Raw genomic sequence first — 12422 nt, forward strand, 5'->3', positions numbered from 1 at the left:
GCTCCGGAGTAGGCAAGCAAAGCTCTGCTTGCGGCAGGCTCTGGTGCTTGCTAGTAGCAGATTCCCAGTCACGAGCTAATTACAGCTGAGAAAATGAGAGAGAGGAAATAAGAGACACTTTAGATAAAGCATCCTTCCCAGCTTGTGATTTTGAAGCTGGAATGGAAAGGGCCTGGGAAGGGATTATTAACGTACATAAATGGCACCTGAAGAATTTGGTGTTAAATTACTGCAAAGCTGTTGTAGTTTGAAGAAGGAAGCTGTGATCTGCACATCTGCCATTCTTTGGAAACACTTTCCACTTGTGACTTTCCCATGTGATCGTAGCTCGAGCAGCTGCTGCCAGGTGCCTCTCCTCCTTCCCGTCCTCCTGCCGGCACCCTCACTGGGAAATGCAGCCGTGCCTTCAAGGGAAATGGCAGCTTCTGCTGCATTTGCTGCATTTACTGCTTTGTGTGCTTCAGCCTGAGCTCTCCAAGGCCTTCGGATGTCCTTGGTCACAGTAAAACTCTCGGTGAAAGACAGTAAGCAGCTAGCAAAAATGCTGGAGTGCTTTAGGAGATGCCTTTGTCTGAACTAAGCTGGTACCATGATACATCTCTAGATGATGTAATCCCTGGTTCTGCTCATATTAATATGGTGTCCTCCTGTACTTTATCTTTAAAAGAAAAAAAAAAAAAAAAAGAAAAAAACAACAGTGCAGGTTGTCAGTATTAAGCACCTTTGGAGGTGTAAAACTCTTGAGATCCATTGCAGTGGTTTGACTGTAATGGTCTAGGTGAAAAGGAAGATCTTATTTTGTCAGCAAAGCTGGGTATTTCTAAAACAGATTGTGGACAACTGTTTTATGATCCAGTTGTCATCTTTTCAGGCTAACATGCACTGAAGCTTCTCTTTATCTTATGGGGGGGTTGCTGTCCTACTTCAGTGAGTTCAAGCTGGCTTGTTGGCAGAAGGGGATGTGCAGCAAAGGTCATGAAGGATCCTCAGCGCTCAGAGACATGAATTCAGAATAAAATGATCTGGATGCATGCAGTCTTGAGACATTTTTGTTCGGTGGTGTGTGGTTTCTTTAAAGGAAAGTGACTTTTTTTTCAGTTTTGGATCAGCCAGGAAGACAGACTTCTCATCTTTAAATTGTTACCAATCCCTCCTAATAATAACTTTGAGGTTGTCTGGAAATAGCTTTCTGATAGAAGGCTGAAACTCCTTCTTCGGGGTAAGGATGGCATCCTGTTGCCCTCTCTTTTCTCTTGAGCTTAGTGTGATGGTTAAATTGCGTTCCCCTGGAGGCTCGCGTAAGTATCTTAGCCAAATGAAAGACCAAAGCTGCTCAGCTTGCTGACTGAGTTAATATCTGAGCAACTTGCTTTGCTTTTGGAGGAAAAAAAAAAAAAAAGTTATTCTGCTCAGGATTGTTGCTTAAGGCCTTTGTTATCAGCTCATTTCCAAATGGGCTTTTCTGAGAGATGCAGATTTCGGGCCCTCCTAGGGGAGAGGGGCACATGCATTCCTTGTTGCACGTGTCAGAAAGTTTTGGACCAAGTTGTTGGAAGTCAGAGCTGTGGTCCAGTGTCTGGAAACATGGAGGGCTGACGAACAGTCTACTTACGAATGAGGGAAATAAATTTGTGCTCTTTTTCTACATTGGAGCAAGTAGCACATGAAACCAGATTTTAATCTGGGGAATTTCTTCCAGTCACATACCAGGAGCAGCAGCAAGCAGGACCTCAGGGCCTAGCCACCAATACTCTTGTTTTGAAAATGAAGCTGTAGAGTGAAACTGGAGACCCAGTTTCCTTGGGTTATCTGAGCCCACATTGCTTTGGTGAGAAATCTTACTGCGTGCCGCAGAACAAAGGGGAAGGATAGTCTTGTGATTTAAAAAATAAAAAACCCAGCAACTGAGTCAGGACTCTAGACTTCTTGATTCTGACTCCAATGCTGAAAAATCTTAGCTTTAGATTAGATTGTATAGCAGCTTTTCAGTGGTGGCCACTTACTCTCTTTCAAGAGGGATGTCATTTGAGCTTCTACTGAAGCAAGCCCAAGGGTTTAGCACTTTTTTTTTTATTCCAGACGTAGTCTGCAAGCATTCAACACACAAATTGTCACTGCTTCTCTAGATCAATGGGATTTTCTTCCTTTTTCAGTATTAGCTTTGCAGATGTAGATTGTTATCTATTAATTTGCTTTTAGTCACATTTTGTCTACATCCCAGGCCTCTACCAGTCCCATATTGAAAGCTAGTGCTTTTGGCTGCTAGCAAGAATGAATATGGTGCTTTTGAAAACTTAAATGTTTTGTGTTTGTTTGTTTGGGGTTGGGTTTTTGGTTTGGTTTTTTGTTTTGTTTTGTTTTTTATTTATTTATTTTTTGCTATTCCAAACTCGCAAGCAACAGACAGTGCCATGAATTTTACTTTAGAGAACTAACTGTTGATTGCAGTGTGTACCATGCTTCGAAGATGCAAATTGTTGTCTGAGTAAAACATGTTATTTCATGTAGGATTTAAATACCAAATAAGAACAACAGAGTCAGAAAACATACTTGCAGAGAACAAAATGGGTCTGAGCCTTGTGTGTTTGTTCGTTGTTGTTTTTCCTATATGATGATATACCTTTGCAATTGTAAAACTTAAATCTTTGGCAAACGAGGCACCTAGCATACAGATAACAGTATATCAAGTCAGAACTTCCAAACCTTCCTGGCTTTGAAAATGATTAATAACATGTGAGGTTTGTGCTTTGAGACTGTCAGTGAGAATCCAGTTGGAGCAAAGGAAAATGAAAATAGGTGTTCTGAGTCTGAGATAGTGATGAATAAACAGGTTACAGAAACTGGCATGTCAGAGCTGAGCAAGAGTAGCAGGCATCTTGTGGATTTCCAAGATCCAGTGTCAGGATGTTCTGTGTATGTACTTGCATGTCCTGATCACACAGTGTACATAACGCGATCTGCTGGGTAAGAATAGTCTGCAGTTGTTGAAACTTCACTCACAGGCAACATGTGGTGCTGTGTGTCTATCTGCAAGAATTTCTAGAGTGCCAGTTGCCTTTTAATATTTAGATAGTCCTCTACAGTTTTATATGTAGTATAAAGACATTGCTAGAGAGTTAAAATGAAACTGGTTTCTCTTCCTACTGTTGTCTTCTAATGCGACACAGTACGTGAATATACCGATTTCCTGCAGAGATGGATTTTCATGCTTCATCTGCTTGAGCTTGAAGGCCAGTGTGTATTTATTGGAGTGTGTGCTATTCTGAGCTTGAATAATTTAGACCTTTTGCAGGTTCGGGTCCGTTCGCGCTAGTGTCACGTGAGGCTCTGACACTATGTTGGACTTTTCCCTTCAGTTCTACAGCTGGGTGGAGGTTGGCGTATTTGTGACTGTGGTTGCCTTCCTCTTAATCACACGCAAGCTTTATGGGAGCTGGTTAACGTGCTGCTTGTTTTCTGTAACCATCAAACATTCAACCCTTTTGCAGTCTGTTTTTTTTATGATAGAAAGAAAACTTGAAGCATGTATCGTTTTTAAAAATCACACTGTTACCTGGCATTCCAGGCTTGCTGTTTTTCAGGGCAATGTTCCTTCAGATTGGTTTGGGCATGCACTTGAGTGTCGAAATAACTGGAATAAGGAAGATTCCTATTTCTAGTAAAGCTTTGCCTTGCATTGCATAGTCCTAAGGAGAAGCAGAGCGTGTCCCAGAGAGCAGTAGCTATGGGAGTCAAGTGCCAAAGACGGAGGAGCATGAACTGCCAGCGCAAGGAAGGCAGCCTGCATGGTGCCTAACCATGCCCGGTAGAAGAGAGCCTGATTTCACCATGCCTTTGGCTTGCTTAAGCCCAAGGTGACCTCAGAGAGTCCACACAACCTTATAAGTGTGTATTGAAGGCCTGTGGAATTAACAGGCTTGCTGCTGGGTTTTCCACAACAGTGCTGCTAATCCTCGTGGACAGTTCTTGCAGTTTCTATTGTGAGTCTCCTGAGAGCGTTTCCTCACTTTCTGGCTCCGAGGGTCAAGCCATTCCATGAGAAAACTCATTTTCATTTGAAAACAGCCATGTGTCTTTCTGGTTGACACTTGAAAATGTGATCCAAGTTTATCCAAATGTCTCAGAAATCAGGAAGGAGGTAGAAACAGAATAATAAAAATAAAAAGGTTGATTTTTTCTCCTTGGGGGCATTTTTTCCTCTGTTCTGACTAAAGAATTTTGGATATTAAACTTTCAGTACCGCTGTCCATAGCACCAGGCTCTGAGTAGTAGCAGAGCATGTTCTCGCTTGGAAACACCTTTGGTGAGTCCCCATCCTGTGTGGCAGGTCATAGCTGGGCAGAGCTGGCCTGACCACACTGGTGAGGCGCAGCTGACGAAACAGCTCCGACTGAGGGCTGCAGCGAGATTCCTGCGTTTTCTGTTTGACTTTGCATAAACACAAGGACATCGCATATCCTGTTTGCTCTGGTTTTCCCATCTGTTTGGGAATAATAGAGATCAGCAGTTTTCTCTTGAAGTTCCAGAGATGAGAGCTGCTACAATGACAAACTGTTGTCTGAGCAAAAGCTGTCATGGGCATTGATGGGACTAGCGGCTCTATTCCAGTGACCTTTTACATGGACTAGAAAAAAGAGGAAAAGCAGAGACAGTGGGAATTCAGCCTAAAGTGTTGAGCTTTAAGTGTAGCAGCTGTGGATTTCCTCAGCGATCCAGGCTGACAGGGGTTTTCCTGAAGGGGAGTACTTGGCAGCCGTGGCTTTGTGGTATGTTTCTCTCCTGTTCCTCTTCCTCTGGAGGAGAATGGGTGATGCGACAAGAGACTGTGGTGGGTCTTCCTGTTGAGGTGATCCCTTATTTTGTAGGGTTTGTAATCATCAAAACCTGTTACTCTGCCACTGGAAGCTGTCTGTATTAGTCAAATCTCCTCGTGTTCCCTTCTGCAAACATACTCTCTTGTCTTGCAGTGAGCACAAAGATTCCTCGGAAAAGAAACACAAAGACAAGGAGAAAACCAAACACAAAGATGGCAGCTCAGAGAAACACAAAGACAAACACAAAGATAAAGACAAGGAGAAGAGAAAGGAAGAGAAGGTACGTGTCTCCTGTGGGAGAGACAAGAGGATGCTTCTGGTTTATACTGCTGAATGGTACAAATTCAGTAGGTTAGATGTAGCTTATACTTCCAAGTTTTTATCAACCTGGAGAGAACTATCCCAATGCTGACTCAGACTTGTTTTGTGGAGTGCTAGATATGAACTTGTGAGGGCTTTATCTGCAGGTATTGCGAATTGAAACAGTTCTACAGTAGAGCTGCATCCACTGGCTCCACGTTTTTTCCTCTGTTACTTTTCACTTTGCCAAGCTTAGATTCAGAGACAAGGGAGAAAAATGTGTTAGATCATGTTTGTTCCATGCAAGGATAAACACAGACAGGTCAGACAGACTATATACTTAACTCCAATGTATTGAAGCAATTGGAGGGCCAGAAAAATACTGAATTGACTAAGACTTACAGAAAATACTGCCTTTTTGGTGTGGCATGTAGGTCACTGAGGACTACAGAGGATGAAGATATAGTCCCAGTGCCCTTTGGTTCCTTCCACAAGTTAAACATCCTGCCTGTGTTGCATGTTGGAAAAACATGCTCTGGGCAGTGCTAATCAGCTGCTACTTTTTCTGTTTTTCAGATGAAATCATCTTCTGGTGATATAAAAATAAAGAAAGAAAAGGAAAATGGTTTCTCCAGGTAAGAAATCAGATCTATGATGTGGAAAAAGTAATAGTTTGTCTTTTTAGGTGCTCAGTGTTTCACTCCTCTCACTTGGTCTTGGGGAAAAATGGGAATGATTTTGACCCTTTTGGGCAATATAGTCTTCTCAATTACGGGAATTGGTAATTGATCTACTTACCTAGTAACTGGACATGGGAGCTGTTGAATACCTGGAATCTACCTGCACGTGCTGGGTTTGTTGAATAGTTGGATTCTATCGAAGACAAATTGAACTATGGAGACATTGTTAACTAGAGTTGAAAGAATCTCTGTTGTAAAATTGGTACTTGAACCCTGCAGGCAGTCTGTTGGAGACAGGGCTTTGTACAGACAGTCCAGATTGCCTTTGAGTGTCTCTTCTGTAAGTGACTACAGCCTGAAGCCTTTGCAGGGGAGTGACAAGTATGGAGGGCGCTTGTGTAAAATCAGAAGTACCTTTAGAAAATGCCTAGATGTCCTACTCTACTAAATTTCTGCTAACAATAGAGGCTCCTGGACTTAGGTCTTGTATCAGTCATCACTAAGTAGTCTTACTAAAAACCTGAAGTGAGCAATTGATAGAAAAGTGCTTTTTCTTAATAGTTGACTGACTAAGATCTTGTGACTTGTTTAAATCCAGCCATTGGTTATTATGAAGGTAGTAAATCCAGTCCCTTGACCTGTTGGAGGTCTGTGGTATGGTGGATGCATATGTTCATATTTGCTAGTCAAGAAAAGCTTTCAGTCATGTTTCCAGTTTTATGAATCCACTTAAAAAAAGAAAAATTTTTCCCATCTCACTATGTTCTGTGGGTGTAGAGAGGTTGGGAGAAAACACTTATCTAGTCCATGCCTACTAGATATTCTTTGCGTATTTTGAATGTGCCCTCTTGACATGAATTCCTCCATCTGTTCCATTTTCTTACTCATATTTAAAAATGCAAACTAAGTAGTTATGCTTGGCACAGGGAAGAGGCGCCCTCTCCAGGCCCTTTTGGGGATACTCTGGAAATAGAAAACAATGACATTTCGGTGTTTCCTGGTGTAAGAGACAGTTAATAATACTTCTTACTAGCCTCTACTATTCAGCAGAATTGCATGCATGTGCTAATCTTGCCAGTGATGTTGGGTGTTCTCATATCAAGGTAACTAGGTCATCTTTAGGACCAAGAACATTTTTTTGTGTGTTTGAGGAAAGCCTGAAGGAGCCATCACAATTGTGCCTTCTTCAGGGCCAAAAGCTGGCTAAGAGTAAATTATTTTCCTTTCTTTCCTGCTGAAATGTTCTTTTATAAATTCACCAGAGAAAAATGTCCTCGCTCAGATGGTTTTGATTTTCTTCCTTAAGACTTGGTAGGATGAACAGTGTTACAGTCTTGGGAACAATGCAAGTCAAGGTTCAGCTTGGTCATACAGCTCCTTTCTTTTAATATAATCACACTTTATTTCCCGCTATTGCAGCATATTGCAAAATATTTCCGTGTTAAAATAGACTAGATAAAATTCCTAGCAGCTTAGTGAACAGTAGTTCTAGATTTCTGCCTGGAAGGGAGAATAAATTAAGTGGGACAAATACTTTTTCCATAGATGTTTTGCAACTGTCTACGTGCTGCAGACTTGTGTCTTAGTTAATCGTAGGCGATGCCACAGAAATGGCTTCTTATAGCAGCACGTATCCATTTCCCCTGAGTTGCATCTGCCAGCACTGCAGTGGCTTTAGAGCTGCGAAAGAGCAAACTGCCTAGTTCTGCTTCATGGACACATTACCAGCTAAAATAAGACTCCAGGATGTCTCTTGCTGACTGTGATCTACAGAGCAGAATGCTGCTTTTTTTTTTCTCCCACTCCATCCAATTGCAAAACCCGCATGTTGACTTGGAAACTGAGTCAATTTGATACAGAAATGTCTGATTGAATATGAATAGGAAAGCCCAAGATGGCACTGTTACCTTTTCTACCTGAGTGGAGCAGCGCTAAGTGCTTCAAAATGTCATTTTGGACTCTTTGAGACATCTTTTTCTTTACGAAGATAAGTGAAATGCTTCTTTTAAATCTAGCAATAATGAGTTTGTTTAAAGGGATAGTCTCTCTTGCACTCATACTTCTTTTTTTCACTCTTATTACTGGTGTCTTGGGACATGATGGCTGAAAACGTTGAGCCTAATTTAATATTTGCGGTCTGTTGAAAGGGACAGGATTATTTGCATCCCGCAGTTTGGATAGTGAAAAGAGACTGATCAGTTTAACTTTGCCAAATCTTTGTTTCCTTCTCTGGTTTTTACATGCCTTACTATTTAGTTGGCAAAAGATTCAGGGGAATAGCTTTCAGATCTTTATTTAGTTGATAATCTTTTTCTGTGTTATCAGGCTCAATAAGGATATTGAGTTGAAACTAAACAATGCCCTCTATTTGACTGCACACATGCATGCATTTCAGTTTTGTTTTAAGAATGTTTGAAAGTGTTGAAAGCTACAATTTTTATTCAAAAGCTCAAAGAAACACAGTGAAATCTAAGCAGTTGCAATTGATGTTGCTTGAGAAATGGCAAACACGTAGACGCTGAAAGACTCCCTCCTTATGCTGTCGTGTGGATGTTCAGAGAACAACACACCTCAGGTATTTGTGGTCGTATGATAACACATTCCAGTACTGGAAGACGTACCCATTTTGCAGATGATCATTTCTTAAAACTGAGTTGTTTATGATTTTCAAGAGACTTCCTTTTTGAAATTAGAACCACCTTTCTTTGTTTCTTTTTGTAGTCCACCACGTATTAAAGATGAACCAGATGATGATGGGTTTTATGCGTCTCCTAAAGAGGACTCCAAACCCCTGAAGAGGCCTCGAGAAGATGATGAGTAAGTGGAGTGGGTGCTGGTGATTTGGATGTTTGGCTTTAGTTTAAAAAAGGTAATATTGAGGGAGCAGGTAGGATTTCAGGTTGTCAGTACAAACTTGTTTGGATGGATGACTGGAGGTCTGAGACCAGACTCCTTATGCTGTCACAAGTTCTCTGAGCAGGGCAAGGATAGTATTTGTGGTGTCTGAGGCAAAATACCATTAGCTGGTTCTGCAGATGGTGCTGTGAAATGTTGCAGTGCTAGTAAATAAAAAATAAAAAATAATAAAAAAAACCCAGAATGTAGGTAAAGACACCGATGAAGATTGTAAAACATCAATCTGAGCAAGTGAGGTATTAATGCTAGCTAAGTGGCTGCAGTGGTTTCTGCTGGGTGAGGAAATGACTGCACAAGAGGAAGAAAATGCATTGTCAGCTTGTTTGGGGATGGGGGGGATGTTTGCCTGCACTGCTTGGCATGTTTCACCGAGAGTCTAAATATGTTGTGGGTTATGCTGAGGATTTTTGTCTCTAAATCAAAAGCAAAATGCACGTGATATTTGCCTGATATAGTAACCTACCCAGTAAAATAAAAGTCCAGTTACACCACGCTGTGATCTGTCACCATCTTTGTGCATCCAGCTCTTTAGATAGTGTGTGACCTTATTAGCAGTCTGTAGTAAAAGGGTTGGAAGGGTTTAACCATAGTGGCATTCTGTCCCTATGTGGTATTTCTCAGTTTCCAAGAGAGATGGGTGTGACATCTTCTCTTTTGTGTAATCATTTGCTGCCTTCTGTTAAGTTTTTGTGACCTCCCATCTCATGTCTGCAATGGAAAGATTAAGAATTTGCCAGTAGTCAATTCTGCTATTGTTTGAACTAGTGGGGGATGCAAAAAGTGAGCCTTGTTGGCAGATCCCAGGCTGATGACTGGAAAAGGAGTTAGGGGTAGAATATGCCACAAAGCTTTTGCTCATTTATCCCATCCCATGTAATCACCGCGTGGCTACTGATGCTTTTGAATCAATTCTTCATCAAGGAAGATTTTTGCTTCAACAGTATGAAACTTGTAGGGGGTGTTTTGCTGGATAGGAATTACTGAGTCTTCAGACATTGTGGCATAAAATTATATTCTTTAGAAAAGCATGCTAGAAATACCGTGAACTTGTGTGCACAAACTTTGTATGACTTCTCTTTATTTTTTGTACTGGAAGATTTATTATTTTCATCAGCTAGTCTTTTTGTTCTAACAGTGCTGAGTACAAACCCAAGAAAATCAAAACAGAAGACATCAAGAAAGCAAAGAAAAGGAAACAAGAGGAAGAAGAGGTAATGTGAAAGATGAGTTTATTTCTATGATCAAGAAAAGCAAAGCTGACAATTTTGTTGTTGAATTGTGCAGAGCTGGGGGAATCTGATTCAAGGATAAGGAGGCAGGGGCCAGTCTAGGACAAAGCTGCATGTGATAACCTGCACCATCAGTGGGGTTCTAACTTGAGCCATAATGTATAAAAAAATCAGGAAAACTTTCTCTCCTACTCTTAAAACCAAGGATGGAGAAGGTGCCTCCAGGATGTGAACTTCCAGCCTGTTCCAGGCAATTCACAGTGCTTTTGTTAAGTAGCTTGCAGAGGGTAGAGCAGCCTTACTAACAACATCTGGTAGTTGCACAGATATGTAGCACAGTTCAAAAGCATAGGAGGTAAATCTGATGAGATCAGCTGCTAGAAGGACGCTTAAAGCTTTTAGATGGAACCTAGGGTGCAAATTTCTTTGGAGAGGGACTTGGCAAAGAGAAGTTAGCCATAATTTGAGGCTAATGAACTACACCTCTAGCAAAGATACCCTTGTGAGGCACTTGTTGCAAGTACCTCCTGGCAACACGGTTCATTCTTTAATTCATTGAAAGGATCTCTGTAGTGAGCATATACCAGTACATTCCCAGAAGCCACCTCACAGTGTTGTAAGTGTGCTCTGTGGCATTTGCCAGACTAGATACACTAGTGCAGGCCAAGGAGGGTGTTTCTATAACTAAGCAATCGTATTACCATGGCCCAGACTTGCTGCTTATCAGGTGAGGCAGAATAACTGGCTATGTGTGCACTTAGCATGTCCCAAGTGTAAAGTAAAAGAATTTGGCTTAAAACATAAGTGGCATCAGCAGACTTTGACTTAATAGGATGATCTAAGAGCGCATTTATGTAGTGAGGCCACAGGAATTCAGTTGTTTGTGGTCAAACTTATATATCCCAAGAGAGACAGTCTTTTAGTTTTAAAATATCTTTTCAGGGAGGGAGGAAATACAGTAGGTTGTTCTAACAGTTTCTTATTCATTTTGCAGGACAGCAAAGCAAAAAAAGCTAAGAGCAAAGATAAGAAAGTCCCTGAAGCAGACAAGAGAAAGAAGCCGAAAAAAGAAGAGGAGCAAAAATGGAAATGGTAACTATACATCAAAGACATAAGCTACCCTCTGCACCTGGGCTTTCCCTGTTACCTCCCGTGCTGACTGAATAAGCACATCTGGCTTTTTCATTGATTCGTGAGGATTTGTTCTGAATAATTGGCTTACGCTCTGGTAAGCTCTAAATAAATGTCTCATTCACTCTGTTTATCCTCTGAAGTAAAAGTGAAATACCTTTTTTGGTATACCTAAAACAAGAAATAAGTTTTTTTGTTGTTTGGGGTTTTTTTTTGTTTGTTTTTGTTTTTCCTTCCATCTGTGGAATGCAGAGGCTACCCATAATGATCATGTACCGGTGGTGGTGTGCCCAGAACCTGCTCTTTGCTGACACTCTTCAGAGCAATATGAAAACTCGTGGGCTTGGGATGTCAGCAGGAATATATAAATATGTCCAGATGTATTAAATAGTATTCTAGTAGATCTTATCTCTGTTGTATAGAGGGTACAACATGAGAGGGTGTCTACCTTTTTATTACATCTGGATGTCAACTGTTGCCTCTCAAAACTGCTCCTGCCTGCACAAAAATGAATGTTAATCTTGACTAAATGACCTTAAATTCAGGCTGTTTGGAAAATGATTTTTGAAAATAAGTTTTGAATGGAAAGCACTTTCTGTCTTGCCCAGGATCCTAAAGTAACATCACTGAGCAACTGAAGCTGTGCTTTCGCTTACTTTTCAATGTTTTTTAGAGCCCTTTTTAAATAAATCTGAACTTTGTGGTTCATTTGGAAGACAGGGCTGTGCTGCATCAGTAGTGCTCTGTGTAAGAAACCTGCTGGATATTTTTAACTATACATGGTAATTTAAGTTATTGTTATTGCTGGGTTTGAGGAGCTATTGCTTGTGTGTTTTGAAGTTAAGACCTTAGTACTTCCCTCAGTTCAATGCATATGTGGTTTTCAAAAGCCTGTGTGTGTTTTCCACTGCTGTAATCACCTGTAATGTATTTTCATGACCTTTGGGGGATGATGTTTCAATGAGCGTTTCCTTTTCTCTGTAGAGATCTCAGATTTCTCTGTAGATCTGTAGTGTTGGGGAAGGCCTTTGCAATCTTCTTCAGTCCTTTCAGCTTCAGTCTTCTACTCCTTTATTGTCACTGTTAATGATTCACCTTTAAAAAGAAAAATTCTTCTGTAGTGTTTATAGTCTGCATATTTCTCTCTGATTGTCACAGCTTCTCAGAGCATCAGTACTTCCATATTTTTTTTCTTACTTATATACTCCCTTAGAAATTTGGTTTTCATGCCCCTCCCCAAAACTATCCTGATTTTCTTTTTGAGCAATCCACTTGCTTGATTCCTTTGACATTAACAAACTACAGGAACATGAAGCAATAGGAAGCTACAGAAGGTATCCTAAGCCTTAAGG

General features: G+C 40.9%; 1 protein-coding gene across 2 annotated transcripts in view; it reads left to right on the forward strand.

Moving 5' to 3' along the window:
- Positions 1 to 12422, forward strand: part of TOP1 (DNA topoisomerase I) — a 68943-nt gene that overhangs the window by 37015 nt on the left and 19506 nt on the right. For both annotated transcript variants that reach the window (XR_014269725.1, XM_082490944.1), the window contains exons 4-8: positions 4968 to 5094; positions 5691 to 5749; positions 8516 to 8611; positions 9846 to 9921; positions 10934 to 11031. Coding sequence is in view for 1 of the 2 variants with exons in the window: in XM_082490944.1 (XP_082347070.1) it covers positions 4968 to 5094; positions 5691 to 5749; positions 8516 to 8611; positions 9846 to 9921; positions 10934 to 11031 (456 nt within the window). In the remaining variant the exon portion in view is untranslated. The remainder of the gene's footprint in view (positions 1 to 4967; positions 5095 to 5690; positions 5750 to 8515; positions 8612 to 9845; positions 9922 to 10933; positions 11032 to 12422) is intronic.

Source organism: Vanellus vanellus, assembly GCF_965231255.1.
Source record: "Vanellus vanellus genome assembly, chromosome: 15".
Taxonomy (NCBI): domain Eukaryota; kingdom Metazoa; phylum Chordata; class Aves; order Charadriiformes; family Charadriidae; genus Vanellus; species Vanellus vanellus.